The sequence below is a fragment of the Crocodylus siamensis genome, chromosome 9, assembly GCF_052110815.1.
Source record: "Crocodylus siamensis isolate JL-2025a chromosome 9, ASM5211081v1, whole genome shotgun sequence".
Lineage (NCBI taxonomy): Eukaryota > Metazoa > Chordata > Crocodylia > Crocodylidae > Crocodylus > Crocodylus siamensis.
The window spans coordinates 71,114,765-71,141,983 of record NC_143403.1 but is presented as its reverse complement, the minus strand read 5'-3'; the positions used below and the strand labels follow the sequence as shown (position 1 = coordinate 71,141,983).

The following is a 27,219-nucleotide window of genomic DNA, read 5'->3' as shown; positions in this document are numbered from 1 at the left end:
TCTCAATATTTGACCCCAAGTAATGGGATAAAGAGCCAAGGAACGCGAGGGCGGCCGCATCCACGGAGATGGTGGGAATCGGCTGGCAAGTCACTGGAGAACGCGCTGTTCCCTCTGGGAGGGAAAGGAGTTGAACTGGCTGCAGATGGGGGTTGGCAGTAGACCATCTAGGCACTAGTTTGACTTTCCCCATTGCTCTTTTAGGGCCAAGATTGTCCAGTCTGATCCGTTCATTTTGGGCTGCTCAAGCATTGCAGAGATGCCTGGTGGAGCAGTCCATTCATGGGCATCACGCTAGCCAAGGTGGCAGAGCTGGCTCGGGGCCTGGCGGGCTGGAGGGCCAGCGTGCAGTCTCCACTCGTTCAAATCTAGAGTTGCGGTAGCTAATGTCGGGGCTGCTCTTTCTTGCCCCGTGGTCACCGCTTCTGAGCAAAGGGTGTAAAGGAGAGCAGAGCCACCTCTGTCTAACGGTGTCATTGCTGTGGGCTAGGCTTCTGGGTGGCGCTTGCGTTCCCTCCACAACCTTTTTTCCCCTCCGTTGTCCTTACCGGTAAAAACACCATAAAATGAACGTGTGCTGCCGAACCGAAATAAACCCCCACCTGGTTGTGCTGCACGGTGGTCGGTCCCTAAATTCTTCCTGCTGTTGCTCCAGGTTAGCATGTTATTTAAGTGCCTCTGCTTATCACTTTTATTTACTGCTGTAAGAAAGGAAGTCCACAGACTGGTGGGTACAATTTACAGGTAATTAAACTCAGCTTGGTAGAATTTAAACATTAATATTGATGCTAAAGTTTTTAATATAACGTAGGTAGAGAGAGAGGTATCGATTCCGAAAGTTTTTTTTTTCTTTTTATTGTAGCGGGGAAGGGTTTGATGTATTGGTGAACATCAAAAAGGAATGTCCTCCGCTGGGTCCTGAGACTGCAAATGAGGACAGATATGCTAACAGAGGAACCAGTCAGGAAAACTATTAGGAAAATGTATCTGGGATTGATTGTCGCAGCTGGCCAGAGCCCAGGGACGATCCCAGCCACCGTGGCTGTGGGCAGTGGATCAGCACTGAGAGCTGAGGCCCCGGGCAGGGAGGGCACAGTGCCTTCTTCAGTCTCATGCCATCTCTCTGATTCAGCTGATAGCCGTGAGCTCCCGGTGACTCGCTGCCTGTCCCCGTATGAGTGACTTCCCTCGGCAGGATCCAGCCCTTTCATCTCTCTTCGCCTGCCCGAGGTGCTGCACAAGCAAGGAGGAGGCACTTCTCAAAGGGCCCTGATGACCTCCCGTAATCCCCTGCTCTCTCTTGAGCTGCCCGGGTTTTCCCAGAGGGCTGCGGGCAAAAGGCTGCCACTGGGTGCCATTAACCCATGCCAGCTTGCAGCCCTGTCTCTGGGGCACGCCCAAGCTGGGTTTATAGGTGGCGTAATGAGTGGTGGCTGGGTCGTGTTGGCCCAAATATTGGGGTTCGGCAAGCTGGATGTAGGTGTGGTGTGACCTGCAGGTACAGGGCGACCAGCAGGACAGGCTGGCTCAGGGACGTCCCGGCTGCCCCTGAAGTGCTGGGCTTTGGGCATGGAGCTGCACGTTTTGCAGCATCTCTGCTTGGACCCAGGGTGCTGCCCGGTGGCTGGGAGAAGGAGCACCAGCCCACGTTCCCTGCGTTGCTCTGTGTAATCGTGTCTGCCTGGGGGTGCGTCGAGGTGGATAACTCTGCTTCCGTGGTACTCCAGGCAGGCTGCTCGCCTTGCCTCCCTGAGCAGAGCCAGATCTGGAGGGCAACACGTGCCCAAGGGGAAGAGCAGACCAGAGCAGAGGGCAGCTCCCCATCACCTTGTGCGGTGCTAAAGGCTCCTTCACACAGGATTCACTTAGCTGCTCTGTTGAATCGGGTCTCCCGGCAGAGCAGGGCAGGGGGGCTGCGCGTCACCCTGTTGCCTGGGCTCCAGTGCGTCCCTGGTGCAAGGCAGGGCTGGAGGGGGCTCCTGAGCTGCGCCTGTGCCCAGGGACACGCAGACCCTGAAGGGCTGCCTCTGTGGCAGCGAGCAAGGTGGGGGGGAGCCCGGTGACTCCAGCGCTGACTTGTGCGTGGCTAATTAGATCTTTGATTGGCATCCTTTTCCCAGGGCAGCGACTGCTCTTCTCCTCTCTGCTTTCCTCTTGCAAACCAGCGAGGACGGTGGAAAGCGCTCTCCGGACGTGCGCTCACAGCCCCCAAGGCCAGGAGTCAAGTGGGCGATAAACCAGGGCTCAGCAGCAAGAGGGGGACAAAGCTCGGGGCAGGGCAGGCCTCAGCCTCCTTGCCCTGCACCGTGGGCTGCGCGGCCGCTCCGGGCGGAGCTGGGGCAGCACCTGGGGTGAAAGGCTCAGCGCCCACTATTTTTTGCTGCAGGGAGAGCTTCCGCTTGAGGCAGCTGCTGTGCTGCCCTTCAGTCAGAGGAAAGGGCAGTGCCCTCCTCCGCCTCCGCCGCGGTGCCTGCGCTGCCAAACCAAGGTGGGGACGGCGGCTGTGGGCGCTGCCCTGCCACGGTCCCCAGGAGGGGCACTGGCAGCACCGAGCCATCCCTGCCTTCATCTCTGAGTAGTCAGGGCCCTCCTTTGGCTGTATTCAGCCCTGTTCCTAACCAGCATGGAAATGTGGCGGTGCTGGGGGAGAGCGCTGCCCAGGCCGCGGCTGTGTGGTGAGGCTAGAACTGTATTTACTGTTCCTGAGCTTTTATGAAGTTATTAAACAAGGGAGTACAAGCAGCAAGTAGGACTGTGATTTATTGGCTAATGATTACACCAAAGCCTTTGACTAAGTGCTGTATGTCATGTAAAGCCCTGGACAAGTCTACGAGAAATGGGTTTCCATGCACATTTCATCATTCCAACTCTTTGATCTCTGTCACGGCCAGGAAGTGACAACGAGAACAAGACGCACGGCAAAGTGGCTCCAAATCAAACCCGGGTGCTGCGAGCGCTCCGGCTTCCTTGCCTTGCACGGGAAGCCCGTTGCTCTCGATCCGCTCCCTGGGTCTCCACGGAGCTGGGGACCTGGATTTCTCGGGGCGCTGTCTGGATCCAGGTCTTCCCGCAGGTTAGAGACGTGACTGCATCGGGGCGAAGCCAGCCATAAAACCCACTTCATAACCTGTATCCCTGTGATGCACCAAAAGGCAGTTAAAAAGATGCTGACTGCCATTTTTCACTCCCTGTTTCTCTGTATACACACAGGACTTCGTTTTATCTGCTTTCTCTCCAATATTTTTTTATATAACAGTGAAATATTTATATTGTCCAATAAAAGGCAGTAAGCTTGCAATCTCTCACAAATTCATTTGAGACCAAGTGAGCTTCGTTGTATGAATTTCACACCCAGCAGTGACCCCTGATAATTGGCTCCATACATCTTTAGCATCAGAAATTTACATAATATGTAGGAAATGATTGATAGCTCCTGTAACCCAGCCTGTCTAACACCCCATCTACCGGGCGCCGCGCCTGCCGCCATCCGTCTTGTGCGCCGCAATCTGTCTTGTTCTGCCCTGCATCGCAAGCGTGGCAGGCCCTTTCCCCCTCTGTCCCCCGGCTGCCCCCGGCCCCTCCCACGCCGGCAGCCCTGTCCCTGCTGGCGCGGATCCCGCCCCTCCGCCACGTCCAGCAGCGGGCCCGCGGGGGCTTGTCCGGGAGGCACGGGCCTGCGAGAGTCCCCGGGAGCCACCCTCGTACAGGGCAGGTGAAGCTGCTCCGGCTCTGCCCGGCACGGGGCCGCAGCGCGGGTGCTGCTGGGACGCTCGGGCTCGCGGATCGCAGAGCAGCAGGGCTGCAAGCGACCTCGAGTGGACCCGTCTAGTCCAACCTCCTGCTTGATACAGGGTCATCCCTATCCAAGCATCCCGTACAAATCCTTTTCTGATCTGTTATCGAACCTGCCCTGTCAACCGTGTCACACAGCACCCGAGCCTGCCACAGGTACAGCGGGGGGACTGTGCCCCTGCTGCCAGGGAAGGCAAACCCCCCGCAGTGCATACCCGTCTGAACACGGGGTAAAACGTCTTCCTCGCCCCAAATGTGATGATTGGCCTGAGCTTGAGCAGAGGGGCAAGACTTTCTAGCCGGGGACCTCCAGGTTTTGTTCCAGCAGGACCGCTGGCAGAGCCCAGAGCCCCCAGTGCTGGTTGCAGACAACTCCCAGTGCTTCTGCAGGGGGTGAAATCTCCCCCTCCGCCAGCAAAGCCCCAGAAACGTGGGAGATACCCATAGTAGAGTTCAGGCCTAGCTGCCTCTAGATCATCCCAGACCAATGCATGCCCATCCTCTTCTTGAACACCTCTTCTGAGGGGCTAATGGACCCAAAGAGCCCGTTACAAATATCTGTTTGAGTGGCCTGAGTGTGCCAACCCTGCCCTGCTTCTCTGGCGTCTCACCTGAGCCCCAGGCCCAGTCTCCCCTCCCTGTGCGGTGGGGTGCATGGGAGAGGGCAGTTTTGGTCTGCCCCATTTCACAGCCAGCGCAGGGAGGGGGGCGGTTATGTGATGTGCCCAAGGCTCCAGCAGCTCACTGGCGGAGGAGGCCCAGCTCGGGCAGGTAGTCTGGGTGCCTTCCTGGAAACATTAGCACATGGCATGAAAATGACTGCCCACGCGAGTAGTTTACCAGGGCAGATCTGCCGTGCCTTAGCCACGGGCTGACCTGGAGCTCCTTCGCCCAGCGAGCGGAGGGACAGCGGCCAGAGACTTCCAGCACTTCCCAGTTCCACCGTGGGAGGAAATACCAGGCGATCCTCTTTGCTGCTCCTGCTGCCGGCCTGGATGGGAAGTGGAGGGCTGTGCAGAAGCCGGCGTGTGGTCCATGTTTGCATGTATGCATGCAGAAGGATGCACACGTGTGTGTGTGTGTGATGGTTTCAAGCCCTGGCAGATGAAGTAGGCTTTCAGACCAGCCTTGATCTGACCTCCTTGACCAGTCCCTGCAGCCCACGCCTGCTTCCATCCGGAAGAAGCACGTGCCAGCACGAGCCGCATTGAGCCTTGGTGTTGACTGTGGCGGGGCAACCCAACAGACATACTGCCCACTGCAGGGATCTGTTCTCGGCTACTCTCCGCTCTTCCCTGGCTTCTTGCTCGCCGCAGCTTGCCTGGAGGACCAAGCCCGTCTGCCCCCGTCTGCAGTTTTGCGTCGTTTGAGAGCGGGCTGCTTGTTATTCAGAAGGGGCTGTCGGGAGGCTCCGTGATGTCTGTGTCTGATGCGCCGTGGATCAGATGAGCCTATCTGAATGGAAGGGTTGGCACGGGCAGCAGGATTTGTTTAATCACATTCCACATAAGGTTCGAAGGGAGGCGAGGGGCCGCTTGTTCTGGCGGGCAGAGGGGTTTCCCTTGCAATCGAATCCCTCGGTGCGTGGAGCTGCCTCTTATCTGGACTCCAGCGTTCCCCGCAGGGGCCCAGCCTCCTCCAGTACTTGATACCTTGACGCAGCCCAGCACTGATAGTATTAATGGGGCGTTATCTCGCCTCGTGCCTCCATCAAACACAAACGTTCAGGAACTTGTTGACCAGTTCTTCAGCCTACATCTCCCCCAGGCCCGGCAGCTTTCACGTTGGCAGGCCATTGCCCTGGGCAGGAGTTTGCTTTGAACAGCTTCGTTAGAGGAGCCCACTGCCCACCCAGCAGCAGCCAGAGGAAGAGGGGAGCAGAGGGGCCGAGCGGGGCAGGGCAGTGCTGGGGGATCTGACGGCTGGGATTTGCAAGAAGGCCCCTGCCGATGCCGGGGACTGTCCGAGGGCAGAGCAGCCTGCAGGCGAAGCACGGAGCAGGCCCCGGAGCGAGTTCTCCTGTGCATGCCGGGGCCCGGCTCTGGGGTCAGGGTACTCTGGGCAGGGGGACGTGGCTTGTTCCCGCTACTTCCACCTGCTCCTCTCCCACTTGCCAGCTCCTCACTTCGCAGTCCCACCACAGCCTGCAGCCCGGGGGGCTGGCGCGGGATCCGGGCTGCTGGGCCAGCATGCATCTTGGCCCCTCTCTGAAGGAGCGTCATGCCTGCTGCGTGTGGTGGCCTCCGTTCCTCTGGACGGGTGGGCAGGGAAGGCAGCACGTCCCGTCGGGACGTCTCCAGGGCCGGGAGGCTGAGGGTGGCGGGGCACAGTCTGACGTTCGTGCAGGCAGTGACCCCCAGACGTGAGACTTCGGCATCCAGTTCTTCCAAAAGCAATTAATAGAATTTTTCCCCTTTAGATTTTATGGTTTATGTCTCTTCCCATAGACTGCAGGGCGGTAATTAGAACCGGTGTTAGCAGATAAATTCTAATGAGGTTTTCATGGCTGGAACATGTACTCTTCCGGGATCCCCGCAGCAGACAAAGGCCGCTGTGTTTTGCCACATTTTACGGTGCAGGTATAAATTTTTACAGATGTTCTTGCCATGATACAAGCAGATAATTGCCACGCGTTTTGGTGTTTGAGGATGTGGGAGGAGAGGATGAGGAGAGGCAAGGCCCTCTCGTGAGAGCTTGGGACTGGGATCCGGGACACCCGGGGTGAGCCTTGTTGCTGGCACTGGCTGGCTCTAGCCTGGCTTACTTAACTGCCCCCTGCCTCGGGGCCTGGATCTGTGAGATGGGGTTGGCGATACGCTCCTGCTTGGAGAACTGGGTGGAAGGTGCCAGGCGAGCGTTCACTTTATCTTAATGGCCTGTCTTCACCTGATTTCATTGTCCAGGGGCTAGGCTGGCTGCTGAGATCGGCCTCCGCAGCAAGAGAAAGCTGCTGCCTTGGGAGCGCGTGGCTGGAGGGAGGGAGGGCTGGAGGAAGAAGCAGCCAGGCCACGGGCCCAGTGAGTGGGCTTGCCTGCGGTAGCAGGATGGAGACAGTGAGGTGGGCACTGCAGGGAAGAGGATCTATATTTGCTTAGTTGTGGGGCTGGGGGGCACCAGACACATCCAGTACCCAGTGGCTTTTTGCTGGGCATGCCAGCCACGCATAGGTGTGTTCGGGATCCGTGGCCACGCGCCTCCCACTGAAGTCAGTGGATCTGGGCAGCGTGGGCTTCGGGTTCTCGGGGAGGCCCGGGACGTGCCATCTGCCCCCTGCTTCACCAGCCACTCTCCTCCGTGGTCCCGGAGCCCACGGGCAGGCAGCAGCAGAGCAGACGAGTCCCGTGGCAGCTCCCGGGGCCGCACGCTCCCCTTGTGAAGTTCAGAGCCGCTAAAGCGAAGCGGGGCGAGAAGGGAGGGGTGAAAAATGCAGGCGCGCACGCGTGGCTCCAGTGTGGTGAGCCTCTCCTCGTCTCCATCTGTCTGTTGGCTTGGCCGCCTCCCTGGGTTCTGTTTTTTCTTTGAGCTGCCTTTTGCAATCCTGCGTCTGCTGCGCGGTTTCACCCACACGCAGGTTAGCGTTCGCTGAGCCCGACTGTCGGCATCCATAATTCTTTAATGAAACATTTCCCTGCACTCGAAGTGAACTGTGCATGATTTACAGTGGGACACACAAAAGGTCAGTTTACTTAATACCAGCACCTTCATTTTTCCAAATTCGGCTGAAATTAAAAAGCCATATATATCTTAAAAATCTTATTTATGAACACTTAAGTATAAGTAAGTCATACTTGGACTGCTTCCCTCTCTCCTGATATATGTAATCTGGCAACGACGCAGACTTAGAATAAAATCTGGCAATACAATATGCTGCACTTTACTATTTTGACACTACCACCGTGATGTTTTTTTTACAGTTACTGATGAGCTTATGTCACTGTGCGTTTTGGGAAAGAAAAGGGGGGCAAGAAAAAGAGAAGAATATTGATTAGCTGAGTTCCTGATGAACCAAACGAGTTCCTTGGTCTTATTTGTTTTATTTTATTTTATTTTGCATTGGGTACATCGTTCCTTCAATTATTCATGCAACCGCCTTGTCAATATTGCCAAGATGTCTTGGCTTCCTAAGGGAGAAAAATGAATTCTGGGGAGAAATCTATGTATGGTTTTAAAACAAATGCACCAAAAACATCTTCTTTTTTTTTTCTTTTTCCCCCCTTTTTTATTTTTGTTTTGTTCCAGAAGGAGCTTAATTCTGTTGCTTCCGAGCTGGCTGCGCGGCAGGAAGAGAGTGAACATTCTCATAAACATTTAATTGAACTCAGCCGGGAATTTAAGAAAAATGTACCTGAGGTACAGTATATTTGCTGTTATGGAATTAACTCAGTAGGGCGGCGTATTTTCCTCTGCTCAAACTAGATTGTGAAAACTGTAGACATAAGTGACTAACAAGAAAGGAAGCTAATTAGCCACAAAGACAAATTATAGTCCCCAACCTTCGGGTATTCTTACGGCTTATTACCGCAGCCTCCAGCGGTTCCATTGTGGGGGAAGGATCCTTCTCCAAGGCGCCGCCCCCCGGCGCGCTAGGCTGGGCGAGCGCAGCACCGTGCCGGATCAGGCCCTCCCGCGCTGCCAATAAAAGAACTTTGGGTCTCGAGCAGTTTATAAAAAGCAAGCGTTGAACGCGCCGAGCTGAGCTCTTGGCATCCAGCTCTCAGCCCAGATGGGGTAGGCTCATTTTAATTTTTTTTCCAAACTGAATTTTATTTCAGTCGGTTTGGCTGTTTGCTGGGGTTTTGACAGTTTGGGATGCTATTTCTTGCTTGCCTTTCAACGAGGAAGAAAAACAGGAAAGCCTGGGGTGGGGGGAGCTTGGAGAGGCATCGACAGCCCCTGCCGGCGGGACCGCTGGTGCCTCGCATGATCTGCCCCCTAGCTCCCTGGCACCTGAGATCCTGCTGCCCTTCCTCCACAAGGGCAAAGGGGTTAAAGCTCCATCTTGTGTAAGGCTGGCAAGGCTGAAGAGAGGAAAGTCCCTTGCAGCCCCCTCTGCAGGGAGCCACTTTTTCCTCCAGTAGGTTCAATCAGAAGCATTGGCAGCAAAGTGCCCAAGCCCCCTGCACTGTAATGGTATTTGTGGGGGTGACTTTGGCAACCGCGAAGCTGCCCCCAGAAACCCATGTTCCTGGCACCGCTGGCCATAGGTCTCCTTGCTGGCTGCAAGCGTTCCTGATCCCTATAACACGTCCTCTCTTACCCCCCACCCTTTTGTACAGCCCCATCTCCACCCCGGCACTCGCACTTCCTGAGCCTGCGCTTTGCACGAGAGCTATAATCACCACTGCTGTCTCTCACTGTAGCGTCTTTCAACCCAGAGCATTTAGCGTCCATGATCCATTCTTCAGCAGTTGAAGGCAGGGAATATGGTGGCACTGAGAGCTGTGTCACAGCAACACCCCAGCACAGAGCAGGTCAGGATGGGACTTGGAGACTGTGATCCCACCGCCAGCACAAAGGGAATGTGTGCAATCACGATGCAAGGGCCCAAGCCCCGGTTTGCTCGAGACACTGCTAGTGGGGAGAAAGCACCAGGAGATCATTCACTGCCCCAGGGGTTCTCATGTGGGTAATGAGGCCAGTAGCACAGTGCCCTCCCCAGGGTTGGCTTGGCACTGTCTCACATTTAAAGACAAGCTAAAAAAGGAAGGTGGCCTGTGTAGCGGGGAGCATCATTTTGGAAGTTTCCCTCCTGTGAATGCCATTAGGAAGTCATAGGATCACAGACAATGCGGGCTGGAAGGGACCTCAGGAGTCCAACCCCCTGCTCCAAGCAGCACCAGCCCCAACTACAGCATCCCAGCCAAGGCTTTGTCCAGCCGGGTTTTAAAACCCTCCAAGGATGGAGATGCCACCACTGCTGGGTAACCGGTTCCAGTGCTTCACCACCCTCCTCGTGAGAGTTTTTTTCTCATATCTAACCTCAGCTTCCCTTGCTGCAGCTTGAGCCCATTGCTCCTTGTCCTGTCATCTGCCCCCACTGAGAACAGGCCAGCTCCATCCTCTCTGGGACCACCCTGCTATCAAATCCCCCCTCAGTCTTCTCCAGACTAGATAAAGCCCAGTTCCCTCAGCCTCTTCAAAGTCCTTTGCCCAGCCCCCTGACCATTTTTGTTCTCCTCTGCCGGACTCCCTCCAATTTGTCTACAAATTTGCTCTCTGCTTCATTAAGTCCTACAGCCTTGCTTTCAGCCAAACCCCAGCAGCCTGGTGGGGATGGGGGCAGGAATGTGCGTAAAAACTGGGGTGAATTGGGTACCAATAAGGGAGAGGAGTCCTGGGCCTGATCCGCAGCCCCATGAAGTCAGTGGGAAGCTTTCTGCCGGCTCCTGCGAAAGCTGGATCCGCCCCTCGAGGCTTTGTCTAAGAACCGTGCCTCCTGCAGACACCTCTTGTGCAAGCTCGAGTGTCAGTGCCCTTCTGCTCTGATCCGCGTGAGCGTGCCCATCGCTCCCCAGGGTAAGAGCTGGCACGGGGGGTGGCTCCGTTTCCCCGTGCTGGACGTGGTGCCTGTGCTCTGCTCTGCACTTGCATCCCTGTGAGCAGGGGCTTGCTCTGTAGAGTTTTCCTGGCTTTAGATGAGCGAGAGCAGGACAGGCTCGGCACCGGTCCATCAAAGGGACCACTTGGGCAAAGGCTGGAAAGGGCTCTGAGCCTGGGCAGCAGGATGATGCCACAGGCCACTTTCCCCTCACTGGCTGATTCGTGGCTGGAGTTAGTCCCATAGCCCTCCAAGTTTCTAGGTCTCCGTCTCCACTTGCCCTGGGCTTCGTGCCCCTGTTAGTCGCACCCCGGCCTCCCCCGAGGGAGAGCCTGTCACCCCTGCTGCGAGTGCTGGCTAGCTGGGGAGGGGCTCAGCAGAGGTCACCATGTGTGCTCCCGTTCGGGACGCAGGGCAGGATTTGAACCCCAGTCTCTGGAGAAGCCTGTGCACTTGGCAGGACTGAACCATCTGCCCTGGGCTAGCTGTACTTGGAAAAATAGCGAGTGACTTATCCAGCATTTCAAACTGGATACAGCTGGAGTTACTGCGGAGCTGGCGAGAGATGCCAGCACAGCGCGTGTCGCTGGGGAGCACTTCACGCCGCCCAGCGTGAAGTGAGCCAGAGGAGCCCGCGCGGGGGCCAGAAGGGGGGCACAGAGCCTACCCCCTACTCAGCACCGCTTTCAGAGTCCTGCAGGCGCCCTCTCCCTCAGCGCTCCTGCGTCTTGCTTGCATGGCCCAAACCCTGTGCCCTGTACTGTAGGCAGATTGACAGGGCGTCATGCTGAAATTGAGACCTGTGCAGCTCCGTTAGGTGGACTCCGCTGCAGGTTATGGGCTGAAAAAGCCTGCTTGGTGCTGCGCCCTGTCCCCAAGAACTGGGGAGTCGGAGAGCTAGGACAGGGATGGCCCCTTGTAAACGCAAGCGAGCCGAAGGGAAGTGAGTGCGGAGGGCAGCACAATGCCTGCAGATCATCGCCCTCTTCCCGAACATAACGCCCACTCCACTGACTGCAGGAGGGGTTGCGTGCGTGTTCCCAGAGCAGCCCTTGGCCTCAGGATTTAGCAGATCCTCTCAGGCAGCTCTGAGGCACGGCATGTTGAAAGAAGGTTGGAAGCAAAAATTGCAAAGAACAGTCGGTTCCCAGTAGGTGGACAGGCCGGGGGAGGAAGGTGTTAAAGACTGCCTCCTGCACGGGGAAAGTGGGAGAGTGCGGCATCCCAGTCTTGCAGGTCTCCAGAGACTCAGCAGGGGAGATGAAAAACCTTCTTGCCCTTCCCCAGGGGAAGATATCCTTGAGAAGATCAGGTCTAACCAGAGCACCGGCTGTAAAGCTTCAGCGAGCAGCCAGGTGGTTGCCCATGTCCGTAGCTCGGTGTGCGCTTGGCTGTGCGTGCGTGTGTGCCTGAGTGCGTGTGTGTGCACAAGTACCACTGGGGAGCTCGTGTGATATCTGCATCGGGTGAACTCTCTGATCTCTCTTGCAGGAAATCAGAGAGATGGTGGCTCCTGTCTTAAAAAGCTTCCAAGCCGAGGTAAGAAGCCGGCACTCACGAGGGGTTCTCTGTCGTGGCGGTGTCTGCGCTTAGAACGAACCAGGCAGTGGCGATTAATAAAGCCAGACCCCAGGCCGAGCGCTCACTGCCTGCACAGCACGCTCCCCTTTCCAGCTCTCGCTGATGGAAATCACAAGCACGTGCTTCCTTTGAACCTGACACGGGTATTTAGCTTATCTGTTTGGACCCCACGAGTCGCATCGTACCTGGTTTGTATTGTGTTCCCCATCTGATTATCTCAGTAGGCGTTGTGGGTATTTTCATGTGTCCTAAGGAATTCTCCCAGTCTAGGTGCCAGCCTGATGCCAAGGGATGTAAATGCCTCCGCCGGGACGGGTCGGTGTAGGAGAAATATCACGCTTCCCGGCATTTTTTCCTTAAATGATCGCTCTTCTGGGGGCTGCTTTCTGTGTTCCTCTAATGTGCTTAGATTGAAACCCCTAGAGAGATGTAGGCACTCAGAACTCACCAGCAGCAACACATTAGAATCTGTCATCTGCTGAGCATTACATTATTTTAAATCTGTCTCTTTGGAACCACGTAACTGCATAAGAAAATATTAAAGTAAACAATAACTGGATTTACACAAATGTGGCTGATTTCCATATTTTTCATCACTTCATTTTATTACTCAGTTTACTGATATGCTCATTTATTTATAGGGCAATCCAGTATTGATTCATTCCAATGCACTATGCATAAACACATAAAAGAGAGTGATAACAATAGGAATACATTTTCAGTCTTTTAAATACTGCATTTTTTCCAATAGCTGTCATTAGATCCGCTATGAGAATATGAGCTGTGTGCTTTGGGGAGTCTAGGAGTGGCTCTGGGTTTACACCTGTGTAAGCACGCTCAGGATCCAGTCCCTCGGGCTCTGTGTCTTATGTGGGTGCTCTCTCTCAGTAACTCGTGTGACTCCAGGAAAGCTGTTGATTTTTGCCCCCAGGGGATTTTTAAATATTAGCCCTGACAGGGAAGGAGTTTAAATTTCCAGCCCTTGAGCACAGGGGTCTGTAGCAATGGGAGACATCCCATACCTAAAGCTGCATGAAGGGTTGCGTTGCTTGCGGAAAGGAGGGCAGTGGTTTTGGGCACCTTGATCCTGCTCCTGCTGAAGTCAGTGGTAGCTTTACCATGGAGTCAGCCAGCACGGGCATCATCTGAGGAGCGGCAGGCTTTAACTCAACTTTGGGCACGTGGCTGGGAGGGGAGCTGGTTTACAGCCTTGGGCCCTGGCTCACCCCTGTGCAAACAGGATGCGAAGAGAGCGAGAGGATCTGCGTGGGCGACGCTGTCTTGCTGTGCATCCAGCCCAGCGCTCCATCGACCCTTCTCTTTGCAAACACAGGACCCGGTCCATCAGCACTTCCTCTCAGGTCACTGGGATTTGTGGCCAAGTCCAAGCAACCATGCCAGTCTCCTCCTCCGTTCCCCTAGGGCAGGACTATGTGAAAAGGAAGGGGGCAAGTGGGAAGGAGTCTTCTTATTTGGAAGCAGGCACCGTCACCTGGTGTCAGTCTGCACAGCGCCTTGGACTTCCTCAGAGCTGCGCTGGAGTCGCACTGCTGTGCTTCCAGCCGTTGGCTTTGCTGGAGCGGCCTTTATTTCCTGCCAGCCGGCAATCTAGTGGATTAGGAGGGGTTGTTCGTGAAAGCTAGAGTAGCCTGGTGTAACAAAGCTGCCCTCTTGTCAAGACATCTCTCGACTTGGGGGCCAACCGGCATCAGTAGGGACCCAGTCCGGTCCTGACCGCTAGACCTATGTCAGCAGGAACCCAACAGCCCATTTCCATCCCTGCTGTTCCTGCTTGCTTCAGCACGTTAAAAGTTAGCCCTTCCCCTAGGGAGGAGGAGGAAGAGTCCCCCCACGGTGCAGCTGTTCTAATCATGCCCCAGCTCCGTCCAGCCGCTCACGGCTCGAATGTCTGGTGCTGCATTAGTTTTTTGGTTTTTTTTTTAAATGGCTTTAGCCTGCACTAAGCATGAATATTTACCAGGGAGAATACAGTGCTACTTCATCTGAGTCACGGAAAGTAGCCCATAAAAACCTTGTGATGAATGCCAAGACGTTCCCTTCTATTCTTTCTTCTAAATGGAAAGGGGAAAAAATCATTTTGAAATACTAACCTGTGTTTTTGCGGTTGCCATAAGTAGCTGGTATACATTTAGGCTCCTGTATCCTTTCTATGTAATTTCTTTTGCTTCGTGGGGAGGGGGGCTGTGGGGTGATGAAGAAAGGAATAAATTGTACCCACTGAGAATAAAAACAGCTTTTGTTTTTCATTCTGATTAGATAAAGGCCAGTTTATTTCTCTGGCACGGAATAACACAAAGCTGCCCGTGACGGTAGCTTAATGGCAACAGCTTGAAATGGACAAAGTTTGAATATCCTTGCGCACAGAGAAAAGAGCAAACCAAAAGCCCTGCTAATTACAAAAGTTGCTTTATGAAAGATAATTCAAAGCAATAATTTAGCAAACATAATCAAGTAGCGCAGATGGGGATTTTGATGAATAGTTTGCAACATGCAATTAGCAGCTCTTGCAGTTACATATCATTAACCCTCAGAGCACAAAAATTATTTTCTCATTATTAGATGAAAAGGTAAAATTAAGCTGACTAGACAGTAAAGGAACAAACTACAATTAATTACCTTCATTTATTACAGTCATTATTTTAAACTTATTTTTTTTACTCCGATAGATAGATGAAAACATCTAAATTAAAAGTTTTGTTATGCTAAATTGGAGGTGAAACTTTCCAGTGCTTTTGCACACTCAAGTGTCCGCGTGGTGGGGAACTGCAAGCTTTGCTTTCTCCCAGGAACATTGGCTCGATCTGAGATCTTGTTTAAAATAAAAGGATGGTTTAGCAAGAATATAAGAATGAATCCCAGGTTTCCACTGGGAGTGCGCAGGCAAGGGTGAGAGCAAGCGTGTGTCGCATGCTTTTCCCCAGCACCCCCGTCACAACCTGTCTTTCATTGGTTTATAGCTTTTAAGTTCACACGGGCCTGCTGGGATTGCTCAAGGGAAAGGCTTCCTACCACAGACCCAAAGACTCCCCTGTATTCATTCCCACCTCAAGTTCAAATTCAGCAGGACTTGTAGCAAAACCTGCCATCTTGATTAAAAACTTCCAGCGATGGGGAATTCATCCCAACCCTTGGTAAGTTGTTGCAGCCATGGGTCACCCTCAGCGTTCAAAATCTGTGCCTTGTTTCAAATCTGCACATGCCTAGTTTTAGCTTCCAGCCACGGGATTGTGTTAGGTCTTCATCCGCTTGATGGAGGAGTCCCACGAGATCAGGTTCCTGTGGGTAGGTACTTGTGGGCAGTGAGCACATCGCCCCGTGTCCTTGTTGGAGGCCCGGCAGACTCTCACTACAGAGCACGCATTGCACGTCTTTATTCTTTGTCTCTCAACCCTTTTCGGTTTTTCAGTACCCTTTTTGAAGTGGGCATGCCAGCACGAAGGGTGTTGCGGTCACAGTCACACCAGCACCACGTGCAGATATAGTAGGCGCTCTCTCCTGCTGAATGGTTCCCTGTTTGACATCCAGTGGCTCTTGTGTTTTGGGGTCCAAGGGCCCCCTCCGGATGCTGTAAAAGTAATGCTTCTAAATGACTGTGCAAGCACAGCAACTATTGTTTGGATGGGAAATAGAAAGGACCCAGTCCTCCTTTTGACACACCCGTGACACCCCAGTGAAAGCAGTGGGGAAGCCTGAGGAAGAGGGAGTCTGTCATTTGGATACAGCCAAGCCCGTGAAAGCCATTGCTTCCTTATTGTGCAGGTGAAAAGCAGCGGCATATATTCAGCCCTCCCTTCTCACTAAGCTTGCAAGTGACCTCCCTTGGCCTTTGAGGGGGACGCCAGGTAGGGTCCAGATGAGGGGTGAGATGGGCATCCTGCTCGGACCAAACGACAGCCAGAGAGGAGTCGGAGGGGGAGCGAGCTTGCAACAGCAACTTCTGGAGCCTCCTCACGTGAATGTTTCAGTGCGCACGGAGCAACATGGACCTCTGCTCCACGGAGCGGGGACCCAGGGGTCTTCTTGCAAAGAAGCAAGTCTGAGGGCTTCAGACGACGAATGCCAGCCACCTTTCACCTGTGGCTTTAGGTCCTGGTTCATTTTGCCTCTGGGGACCCTCTGCATAGGCTGTGTTGCTTCGGGGTATTGAACGGCGATAAAAATGTGTCCAACAATGAACCCGTGTCAGACAGGTCTCCTGGAGGGCAAGCTACATGCCAGTCAGACACGGAGCGTGCACGTGGCTGATCAGGTCTCGCACCCACGTCTCCACGAGCACCAGTTAGTCTGTCTGGAGTGAGGGCAGTAGGTGACTACGTGCCAGTGGGACGGGTGACAGCTGCTCTGCACTGGGGGAGGAAGCTGGTGCAAAGGAGCATGTCTGGCAGGCTGACCGAGGCCTTCCCCCCTGCATGCTGCTATGCAGGAGGGCTGCTCCACCCTCTCAGGGCACATGGAGGGTGCTGCGTCTCACAGCGGCATTATCTCCTTCCACGGTGCCGTTCCCCCATTCCCAACGACTGCGGTGCACAAACGAGGCCTCTCCAGTAGCTAACACCAGCAGTCTGCACCCCTCGGTCACTTCTGCTGGGGCATTTTTCCGCAGGATGCCAGGTCCTGCGGCTCACGGCCTCCAGAGTCTGGGAAGGCTCCTGCGAGAGTGACCGGGAAGGCATTGCCCGGTGGTCAGTGCATACCACTGGCCTCACATCTCATAGGATCACACTTGATTCCTGTGTTTTTGGAGGGTGACAGCTGTGGCTATTAAACCCGTAGAGGCTGCTGTCCGATTTGAACACCTGCACTAGAGGCCTGATCTGAGACCACTAGTATTGCAAGGAAGGGAAGAAGCGATCTGGAAGAGCCACAGACCTGTCAGTGTGACCTCGATAGCGTGCGTAGCTTTAGAACAAACTTTGCAGGAAAGGATAATTAAGGACATGCAGGTAAATAGAAAATGGGATAAAATGCACCAGAGGTTTCCCAAAGGTTGATTGTGCCAGGCTAACCTGATATCTTTCTTCGAGGAGATAACTGATTTTCTAGACAAAGAGAATGCAGGAGATCTAATCTCCCTGGACTTCGGGAAAGCGTTTAATACAGTGCCACCTGGGAAATCATTAGTTAAGCTGGAGAAAATGGGGCTTAGTGCAAGAAGTTTCAAGTGGATAAGAAGTCGCTGTAGGGGACGTGGCAATGAGTTGAAAGGGGAAATGTAAAGCTGGAGGGAGGTTACAGCTGGAGCTCCTCAAGGATTGGTCTTGAGATCAGCCTCGGTTGATAATCACATGAATGACCTTGGCACGAGAAGTGAGAGCACCAGAATGAATTTGATGCTGACCAACAACTGGGAGGCACTGTCAACACGGAGGAGACCTGGAATATCTTACGAGAAGAAGCAGCCGACCTACAGGACCGGAGGAGTGGAAATGAGATGAAGTGCAGCGGTACTGAGCGCAAGCTCGTGCTTGGGGGCTCGTGAGAAGAAAGCCTATCACAGACTGTCCATCAGGAGCTCGCCAGGTGGAAACGCCAAAGGAAGAGCCATGCTTGAGGATATTCCTCATCGTGGGATGCCTGTGTGATGCACGGTCATAGGAGGTGGTATCAGGGAAGCTGTTTCTGGAGAGATGAAGACCCCTTCCAGCCACTGTGGAGATCTTGTCTGAAATCCTGTGCACATCTCTGGTCTCCGACGTTTGTGTAGGATGAATTCAATCTGGAGCGATTGTTGGGAAGAGTTTGTGGGGGTGTCGCAGGCCTGTCTGCCCAGAGCAGTCTGGAAGAGCGTGTCTCGTTCAGCTCGGTGGAACGAAGCCGGGGGGAACGTGGCAGCCGTTATACTGGGGTGGGAGGACGCCGGGGAGGCAGAAGAGCTATTTAAGTTAATGGACAATGTTGGCACCACAGTAAACGGGTGTAAATTACCCAGGATTAAATTTAGGCTGGAAACAGAGAGGTTTCTAGCCCTCCGAGGAGGGAGGCTCTGGGACAGCCAGAGGAGTGGGGCCGACAACCCGGCTAGTTTTCAGATGGAGCTTGCTCCGTGGGCGAAGGGGCAGTTTTGCGTGGGTCCTTGCAACGGCAGGGGACGAGACTCAGCGATGCAGGGCAGCCGGCTTTCCTCCCCAGGCTGCGTGCGAAGTGCCTGTCGCAGATTAGAGCCTGATCCCCAGTTGTCACTATTATTAATGGACCAAATGAAAGGCCGGTTTGAATTTGGGCGCGAGGCCTGGGCTCCAAATTCCTGTGGCTGTGCCTTTTTATCTCTTGGCTCTTAATGCTGTCTTTAAAGCAAAGCAATTTTTCTATGTTAGCACAAGTGGGATTCGAGTCACTTATGGAAAAGTAATTTGCTTGTACATGAAAACCCTTCTCTAGCCCTGGGCTTTTCCAGCAGTGCCCTGCCTTTTGAAGTCAGAAATGGACACTGGAAACCCAGATGCTCCCTGTCTCTCAAGGTGCCTCGGGAAGGATCCAGCTGAGCTGGAAGAGGGGTGAGGAGGGCAGATGGCCTGGGGAGCTTTCTCCACAACCAGAGACCCGCAAGGCTGGGGCTGTCCAGTTCAGAGAGGAGGCAAGGAAAGAAGACCCAAAGTCAGGAGCGAAACAGAGAATGGAAATCAGGTGCTCCCTCTCCTAGCAGGACACTGTCACCCTTCTTCAAAGCTAGTCAAAGATGATCCCATCGTACCTAAAGTTTGGGAGCCCTCTGCCGCTGGAGAGGAAGGACGGATGGATCCGGCGTTCCAGTCGGTACCGAGCCCTTTTCGTCTTGCATCGCGCTCCCGGTGCCGGGGCCGGCTGGGCTGCGCCTCCCTCTGTCCTGATCGCTGCTGGGGCTCCGGCTGGGATTCGGAGAGCCGGAGGGCCGCGGGGTGCATCTGCATCCCGTCAGACGAACCCTTCTTGCTGCAAAGGCTGTGATAGACGCAGCCCCAGCCCTCAACACCCCCGTGCTTTGCCCAGTTCGCTGCAGAGCCCAACTCGGTGGCATGTTCCCATTACTGCTATGCTCCTGCGCTCGGGGATCGCTGCTCCTCTCCCACCCGCCCACGGGGACCCCCTCGCTGCCGGTTCACGGCGGAGTCAGGCGAGCCCTCCAGAGCTCCCGGGGCCAGAGGTAGGCACCGCTGTGTGCAGGGGCTTGTGGGCGGCGAGCGGAGAAGACGCCGGCTTCCGGCTGTGGAGAGGAGCCGGTTTGTCCTCGTGGATCGTTTCCCACCAGCTGTTCTAATGAGCAATTGGCCTCCAGCAAAACCCCCCCACCCACGTGCTCTCTCCATGGCAGCTTTTACCGATGCTCCATCCATCCTGCCACCGGCCCTTATCCCTCTTCCCCATTTCGCCGGTCGGAGCCTGTCTCCCCGCTCCCCCGCCCAGCCCGCAAAGGCTAAAGCATTTTAGAGAGTGAGAAAGGAATCAACCCTCTGCAGTGACCCTTTCCCACGCTGACCATGTAAAATCAATCTGCTCCTTACAGCCTCGCACGCCTCGCTCTGGAGCCTTTCATTCCCAATGATACATCAATACAGGCTGGTTTACAGCTGCCAACTGGCAGTAAATGCACTCAAAAATATAAATTTAAAAAATCAAAACTGGGCTGTCAGTAAAAAAAAATATTTACATGAGCGAGAGCGGCAGGACGATCTTGAAATATCCCCTCTCTTCCTCTGCCATAAATAGAGGCTGTTGGTTACTGTCGAACCAGGCGCCGATGGGAAGGCATCTCTGCGGGGAGGGTGCTGGCGTGGGGCTCAGGACTGGCCGCCAGCTTCCTGAGTGATTTGGGGCACATCCGCAGCGTCTCTGTGCCCGAGGTCCCTCCCGCCATAAGGCAGGTGCAGCAGCCCTTCCCTACCTCGCAGGGTCGTTGTGAACCGCTCTGCGTTATCGTGCGGCATCCGGCTGCTCCAGGAGTGCAGCCTGGATTGCTGCTTAAGGGATCCAGGTCGAAGGGCTTTGAAATAACCAGTCTTCAGCCACCTTAGCCCCCAGCCTTGGCGCCAGGCAGGCCCATGGTCTCCGTGAAGGCTCTGGCTGCAGGATCGGGACCCGTGTGCCTGTTGTTGTGCTGCTGTCTGGATTCGCTGACCTTTGGAGCAGCCTCATTATAATTTACGAGCGCTGTAAAAAGTGTGGACGTTACCGGGGAGCGTGTTGCTTTCCAGCTGACGTCCCCTGTTGAGGCGATGCCCGGTAAGGGTCACAGCCATTAAAGCTGTTGAGTAACGTTGAATGGCTTTTCATACTAATTTTAGCTCATTACAGTATTTACACAGCTCCCGATTCACTGGGAGCAATTTGTAGGCACAGAGCGAGAAGTTTCTGGATCTAGAGACTTTCTGCCCAAGGGGTTGGCTTTTGCAGGGATGTTATCACTTGACTCGTGGTACTTGCTTGAGTAACTGGGGTTGCTCCTGGGCGTGCCAGCACCCCCAGCACTCCCAGGGCTGGGCTCAGCTTGGGGTTTGGGCCCCCCTCAAAATGTCACCTATTCTCACGGGCACAGCAGTGTCACCACAGCCCAGGTGTAGCTTTGCATATAGGTCTGATTGAGGGGAGAGGGGTAGTGGGATCTGTAGATTCAAGGAATCTGACCGGGGCTGCAGTGTGAATGCTCCTGCCACGCCTGCGTGGCCACGCTGCAGCTCCCACTAGACTAAAATCCCAGAAAAGTTTCCTCTCTACAATGCAGCCACTGGGTGACATGCTGACAGCCACACATGAAAATGTGGCCACTGCAACTAGAGGTGACCCTGGGAGGAGACGGGGTGAATAGCAGAATTCGAAATGTCTCCAGAGCTGATTGGGCCAGTGTGCCTCGAACAAGGGTCAGGAAGCCTAGCGAATGATGCAAACGACGCGTGTGACCGGCGGAGACTTTCAAGCTACAGAACAGTGTGGGGCAAGTTGGACGTGGCTGGTGGGCCTGCAAGGCAGCATCTTCGCTAGCTCTTCCCAGCTTTGTCCGCTCCACAACGGACTCGAAACGAGCTAGCTCGGCTCCTGGAAGAATATGGCCACGGCCCCTGCAGCTCAGCCTGGGCCTGCCTGGGACCCGGTTGCACCGTAGACGCATCCAGAGTGCCCACAGAGACGTCGGCTTGCTGAAGTGGGCAGTGAGACCCAGGCCCACCTGCTGTAAGAGCCCCTTGTTCCCAAAGCCCTTGTTTCATTTAAAACCCTGCAGTACGTGCGTGAGACCTTGGGAAGGTGGCACAATAACCTCTCGTGGAGACGCGTAATCCATTAGATCAAAGGAGGCATTGATCTAAGGCAGGATCTTCCTGCGGTGTACGACCGGGCTTGGGAAATGAAATGCATCAACTGCTGGCACGTCGGCATGGGCATGGGCTCTGCCACCAAAGGCCAGAGGAGCAGATCACACTTGCGGGGGCTTGTTCAACAGCTGCCCTGCTCGAAATCAGATATTTGGGCCCGTGAAGTCTGAGCTGCCGAGTGCCGCGGGTAGCGTGAGAGGGAGCGTGGCTGGCTGCGGTGTCGGCCTGGAGCCCCGGAGCCCCGGGTTGCATTGCTGACGCTGCCACGGGCTTCCAGAGAGTCCTGAACGCGCCCTTGGGGGCAGCTCCTCACCGGCGCCGGGCGGCCGTTGTTAGGGCACTACTTGGCCAGGTCCCTTTTGGGATCCGAGCCGTAGCCTCGGGGCTGGGGATAGTAACAGCTCTGCACTGTACAGGTGAGCACAAGCCCTGTGAGCAGCCTGTGGCGATGGGCTGTTTGTGCCCCGCACAGGCTGCTGTCCATCCTCCCGGTTTGGCGCGTCCCCCAGGGCCGGTGCCTCACTGGGGTTTGCCCCTTTGCGGTTCCTGTTGCACTGGCTGCCTGGCCCAAATACCATCCTCGGTTGTGTAGTTCATGCTCCAGTGTAAAACCCCTACCCGGTTTTTGAAAGAGCGTGGAAAGAAAAAGATCTTTCCTTGCGGTCATCGAGGAGCAGCAGCCGTGGAGCGGATTCTGCTCCTCATTCTTCTCCCTGGGAGTCGCTTGCAGATTTAACTCTCGCTTTTGCCCAGTAAGCAGCACAAACTGCTCTTACCATATTTCTCGCACATAGTGCACGCAGGTTTTGAGGAATTGGCTGTTAAAAACCAGGATGTGTGTTGCATGTGCTAAAAGGAGGCACGGTAGAGCCAGGATTTTGCTCTTTCTAGCCACGCGTGCGGGACCGCGTGTCGGCTAACCTGGCTGCTGTTCGCAGATCCCGCGCGGTGACCAGGCCAGCCTGGCGTTGGCATGTCAGGGGGGAACTCCTCCGAAAGGAATTCTAATGAGATTAACATCCTCTGACTCTCCTATCAGGAACTTTGCCAAAGCTTCATTGAGCTTGTCAGGAAGTATTACAACAAAATTAAGAACCAGCAGCTATTTTCCTTCATTCGGTATCATATGCTTTATAAAGTAAATTATTAATGCATTTTTTTCCTCAGTTAAGCAGTTATTTGCAGTGGTCTTGGTATATTTCTCATTAGAAATAACATCATCTAAAGAACTCTATTGATTCATTTTTTTTTAATCTCAGAATCATGAACGTGAACAACATATTTATATGACATTCCCTTTAACTAGAATTCTCATGCTTTATTTTTATGTTATTGATCTTTTTGACATGAATTGCTTTTTGGCCTTGTGAAAATGTTGTAAGCTTTCTGCCTTCAGAGAAATGGACTCCTGTGTGAGCGGCGGTGGGAAGAATGATAACTCACATATACCGGGGGTAATATCTAACATATTTAACTACAGTTAAATGCGGTGGCCTCTTAGTGTGGCTTCAGCATCTCCATGCTTGCAAGCTCTTGAATGCTGTGCGTTGCAAAGCCGGAGCGCTAGGTGGGAAATACGCAGGGATGCTTCTGCCCCCTGCCACCCCCAAGCGTGGCTGAGCCGGCCTGCAGAAAGCCGCGGGGAAAGGCAGCGGCTCCGACCGGACCCTCGGCGTGTTCGGGATTGATTTAACTTGCATTGCAGCGCTTCGTCTCACATCACTACATTGATGCTGGCTGATAGGTAAGGAGCTCTGCTCTGCCTTCACTCCCAAGGGAGAGTCGGATGCTTGTGTGAGGACTGGAATAACGTACGGTCATTAGTCGCTAACAGGAAAGAGGTGGCCTGTCGGCAGCTCCGGATCAGCATGCTCTGTCCTGTCCGCCCTTTTCTCTCTGGCGTTGGGCCCGCTGACTCCCCAGGTCTTCGGGCTATATCCCGCATCCAGCCTGGGACCACGTCCTGGGGCGGACGGAGCGTCGTGAGCTGTCTAATAAGCCCTTGCTGGGCACTGGGTAGGAGGGGAGTGTTGATAGCCGCAGCCGGGCAGGGCAAGGGGCTCGCCAGAGTCAGGACCCTCCGCCCGTCTTCCCCCAGCTGACACAGGCTCCTCGACAGCCCGGCTCTGCTGGGAAGGTCCATGCTCCCCCCGCCTCGAGAGCCGCGGAGGGCCTGTCCCACCAGAGCAGCATCCTGCCATTGCTGAGCCCTCTCTGCCTTGCAGCCCAGAACAGGCAGGGCCTCCTCGCTGGCCTGGCTGGCGTTGCCAGCAGCCAAAGCTGGAAGACTTCCCTGTGGGGTCCTGCGCTCCCTGCTGCCGCTCCTGCTGCTTGCCACGGGCTCACCCATTCAGCTGCCCGTCCGCGGGCTCGTTCCGTTTTCCATCCATAGTTTCTCGTCTAGAAAACCCGTCTGAGCTTTCAGCACCTCCTGGCGCCCTCGCGGCTCCAGGGCAGCGCGGCGCTGCAGCTTCGTGGTGTGCCCAACCTTCCCCGGCGGCACCGGCCCTCCTCCCCGCCTGCGAACTTCTGTGCGCAGAGCCAAGCGGGCGCAGTCTTGCATCTGCCTTCAGTGCTCTCCCCTTTCTGGATCCCAGGTGCTTGTGTCCTCTCGCCTTTGCTCAGTCTGCACCCGCCTTTGTTTCTCAGCTCCATCTGCACCCAGGGTTAGGGTGCCCAGCTCCATCAAACCACAGTTACTCATTCTAGGCCGGACATCGCCGTTTCGGGGTCTCTCCTGGGCTGGATGGCTTCTCCGGGCCCTAGAAACACTGGCGTTGCGCTCTCGGCCAACGTCTGCGTTGTTCTCCCCTTCGGTTCTTCAGCTGATGGCCTTTGCCCTGGCCCAGATGATCACGGGGACCTGTATGGAAACCAGCCGTGTTGCTGTGGGCAGGGCAAGGCCCCATTTGGTGGAGCTGGGAGAAGCTGAGCTGTGAGCTACCCGGCTGTCTGGAGAACGCCCGTCGCCATCCCCCCAGCTCCTCCTCGCAGAGGTCCGAGCACCTCGCTGGGTTTGATCTCCTTGCCGGGCACGACGCCTGGAGCCCCACTTTACACAAGAGAAATGGGCACAGTGCGGGTGACTCAGTTTGCTCTGTCCTTTTGACCCAGTGTCACAGCTCAGGGTACGGTCTGTGGGCCGTCCCGGTCCCCTGCAACGAGAGGGTGCCTGCATCGTGCCTCGGGCACACGCGTTTGCTCCCGTGTGTGTCCGCCATTCTTATTGCACGCCACCTTAATCCTTCCTTGGGTGCAGCACGATATGGCCGTGCAGAGGGCATCCTTTTCGCCCCCAAGTCCTGCCTGAGAGCTTTTTCCCTGGCCGCCTCGTGCCTCGCTTACCGTGGAGGCAGAGGACTCTCGTTAGCTTTGCAAGGCCCTTTGAGATCCCTGCTTGAAGGAGGCCGTGCAAGCACAAACTGCTATTTGCGCGTCCTTCTGGCTGGCAAAATCCACCCAATTTAGCGCCTGGGGCTCTTGGTCTATCATTCAGATGGATTTCCACCCCCCCACCCCCCCGAGGCTGCTTTATTTCAGCAGACAACAGGCCTCTGCAGCTTTGGGGGTTGATTTCCTGCTGATTTCATTATCAGTTTCATTGTGGCTGAAAACAAATTACTATCTGGCAGTCAACCCTCCTGGAGTCCTTTTTCCCAGCCTCTGATCATGCCCGTTTAACAGTAATTCCTCCGTAACGGTCCCGCACTCTTGCCGGTAGTAGAAATTCAGGCCTTTTCCATGTAGAAGGACACCAGACGACTGGAGGACTTGAGAATAGGACATCCTGTTTCAAATCGAAACCTGCTTCATCAGGGAAGGGTGGTGATGATTGCCCAAAGCATTTCAAAAGCCTTGGGCTTTCTTCGTTTTGTTGTATGCGTAGTGTGTGCTTGCTTGCTTGCTTTGTGCTCCTATCCAACTCTGGCACCCAAGACCCGGTTGAAAGATCAGGCCCGCTTGTTAACTGAAAAAGCAACAAGATGGAGTCTTTTGAGGTCTGAAGTGTTCACCGTACGCAAGGAACGTCCCGTCCCGTCCTGTCCCGTCCCACGTGATCTTGAAAATGAGGGAGTCGAGATGCCTTTATTGAGCGCGCAGTCAGATGAACACCGCTGTGTGCTGCTGTTTGCCAGGAGGTGGCTCCGTTCAGACTGACGTGCTGCATCTGAAATGCATGTGCTTACTACTGTTTCACATGCAATGATCTAACTTTTGCAACGATGATCTAATGATAAAACTTTAAATAACATTAAAATCATTTGATATGCCCAAGAAAGCAAAGAAGAGAAACAGGCAGGATGCCATGCCTCTCTTTCATTTTCTTTTTCTTCTTTTCTTTTCTTGCCTCCTTTATGCATTATAAAGTGGAGACCGGCCAGTCACCTCGCTGCGGGCCCCAGTTGTCTTCCTGCCTAGAGCGGGGGGCTGGACCCGAGGATCTGCGAGGTCCCTTCCAGCCCCTGACAGCTGTGAATCTGTCAATAAAGTAGAAGCAAAGAAATGGGTGCAAATTCTAAAAGGGAAGGAAATTTTTAGAGTGGCTGTAACAGCAGGGGGTCTCACTGGTTGTATCCTCATTTGACAGCTCTTCCTATGGAAAATCCCCATGTGTTTGCAGTGGTGAGTATCTAGAGCGAAGGACCAGAAATCTCGTCCTACTGTAGCTCTCCTATTTATAATAATAAAGTCAACCTGATGCAATTCAAATTCTTCTTCCTTTGAGATGAAACGCTGAGACGATCACATGTTTCCCTTCGTGCCTAACAAAGCCTTGATACTGGGAAGGATATCAACAGAGGTAGGAGAGTTTACCCATTTTTGCCAGTCAATTATAATAATATTTCTGCTTCCAAATGTTTAAAAAGTTGGCTTCATAAGGTATAATCATGGCACAGAGGCCAGCCTGACAATAGTAATTAATTAGGCTATTATGCATTCTACAGTGATAATTGCTTTGCTGGAAAGTCACCAGCCATGAAAAAGACCCGGCACATAAATGTAATTCATCAATCGGAGTTGTTCCAGCACAGTTGCGTTTTCTCACCTTGAATCAGTGTACACTGTAGAAGGAAACAAAAAAGAAATTAATGATACATCGATATATAATATGGAGGCTGAGTGCGCGCCATGCCTCAGCTCATCGAAGGCGTTTGCAGGGGCGAGGGAGAACAGCAGTTAATTGAAGGTTTATCATCTCAAATGGTCATCTCTGTGATCTCGGGGCCGGCAGGAGGCATTTCAGCTCCTCGCCTGTTACTGATTGCAATCAGGAGGGTGGGAAAAGCCGCCTCTTGGAGAGGCTGCCGGGGAGCTGCGGGGTGGAGGGGCTGGGTGTTTGCCTCTCAGCTAAATGTGTGCCCAGGCTTGACCCAGGCAGGCACAGGCTCACTCCCAGCTCTCTGGTTAGGTGTGGGACTGAGCCACGCTACGAGTTTTCCGTTGTAATCCGCTTGTTCATCTTGGAGCAGTCTCCCAGGGGCTGGAATTGACCCTCGGGGCCCAGCAAATGCTCTAGGTATCCCATACGCTGCAGTCTTGTGCTGGGGCTGGCAGTGGGCGCTCTCTCCTGGCACGGGGTGCCCATCTGCCGGTGACTCTGCTTCTCATTTTGGAAGCACGGGGTTGCATGTGCCCCCAGCTCTTCCCTGCTTCACTGCCTCTCGCTCTGCAAACTAGGAAGACTCGCTGGTGAGGCTTATTGAGCTCTCCAGTTGGTTTCTCTTCCCTCTCTTGCCCCCCACACTGTGGTGCAGCATTTTGGTGATAGCTAGCATAGAGAGCCAGATCCCGTCACCTGCTAGACCTCTCCGTGGGCTTGGGCGCCGGAGTCTGATCCCACCGGGCCCTGCTTGAGTCCATGAAAAGCCGTCGAGGCGAAAGGTGGGTGGGTCGTCTTTCTCCGCACACCTTTCTGTGACCAAGGCTAGCTCAAAGGCTCGGTTCATTCGTGGTGTTTCCGAGGCTTGCGCAGGGAGAACTAGGGGTGCTCTTAGATGCCCAGTA

General features: G+C 54.4%; 1 protein-coding gene across 1 annotated transcript in view; it reads left to right on the top strand.

Moving 5' to 3' along the window:
* Positions 1-27,219, top strand: part of CUX2 (cut like homeobox 2) — a 169,826-nt gene that overhangs the window by 94,650 nt on the left and 47,957 nt on the right. Inside the window, exons 2-3 of the mRNA XM_090063720.1 lie at positions 8,032-8,142; positions 11,822-11,869. Of these exons, the coding sequence (XP_089919846.1) occupies positions 8,032-8,142; positions 11,822-11,869 (159 nt within the window). The remainder of the gene's footprint in view (positions 1-8,031; positions 8,143-11,821; positions 11,870-27,219) is intronic.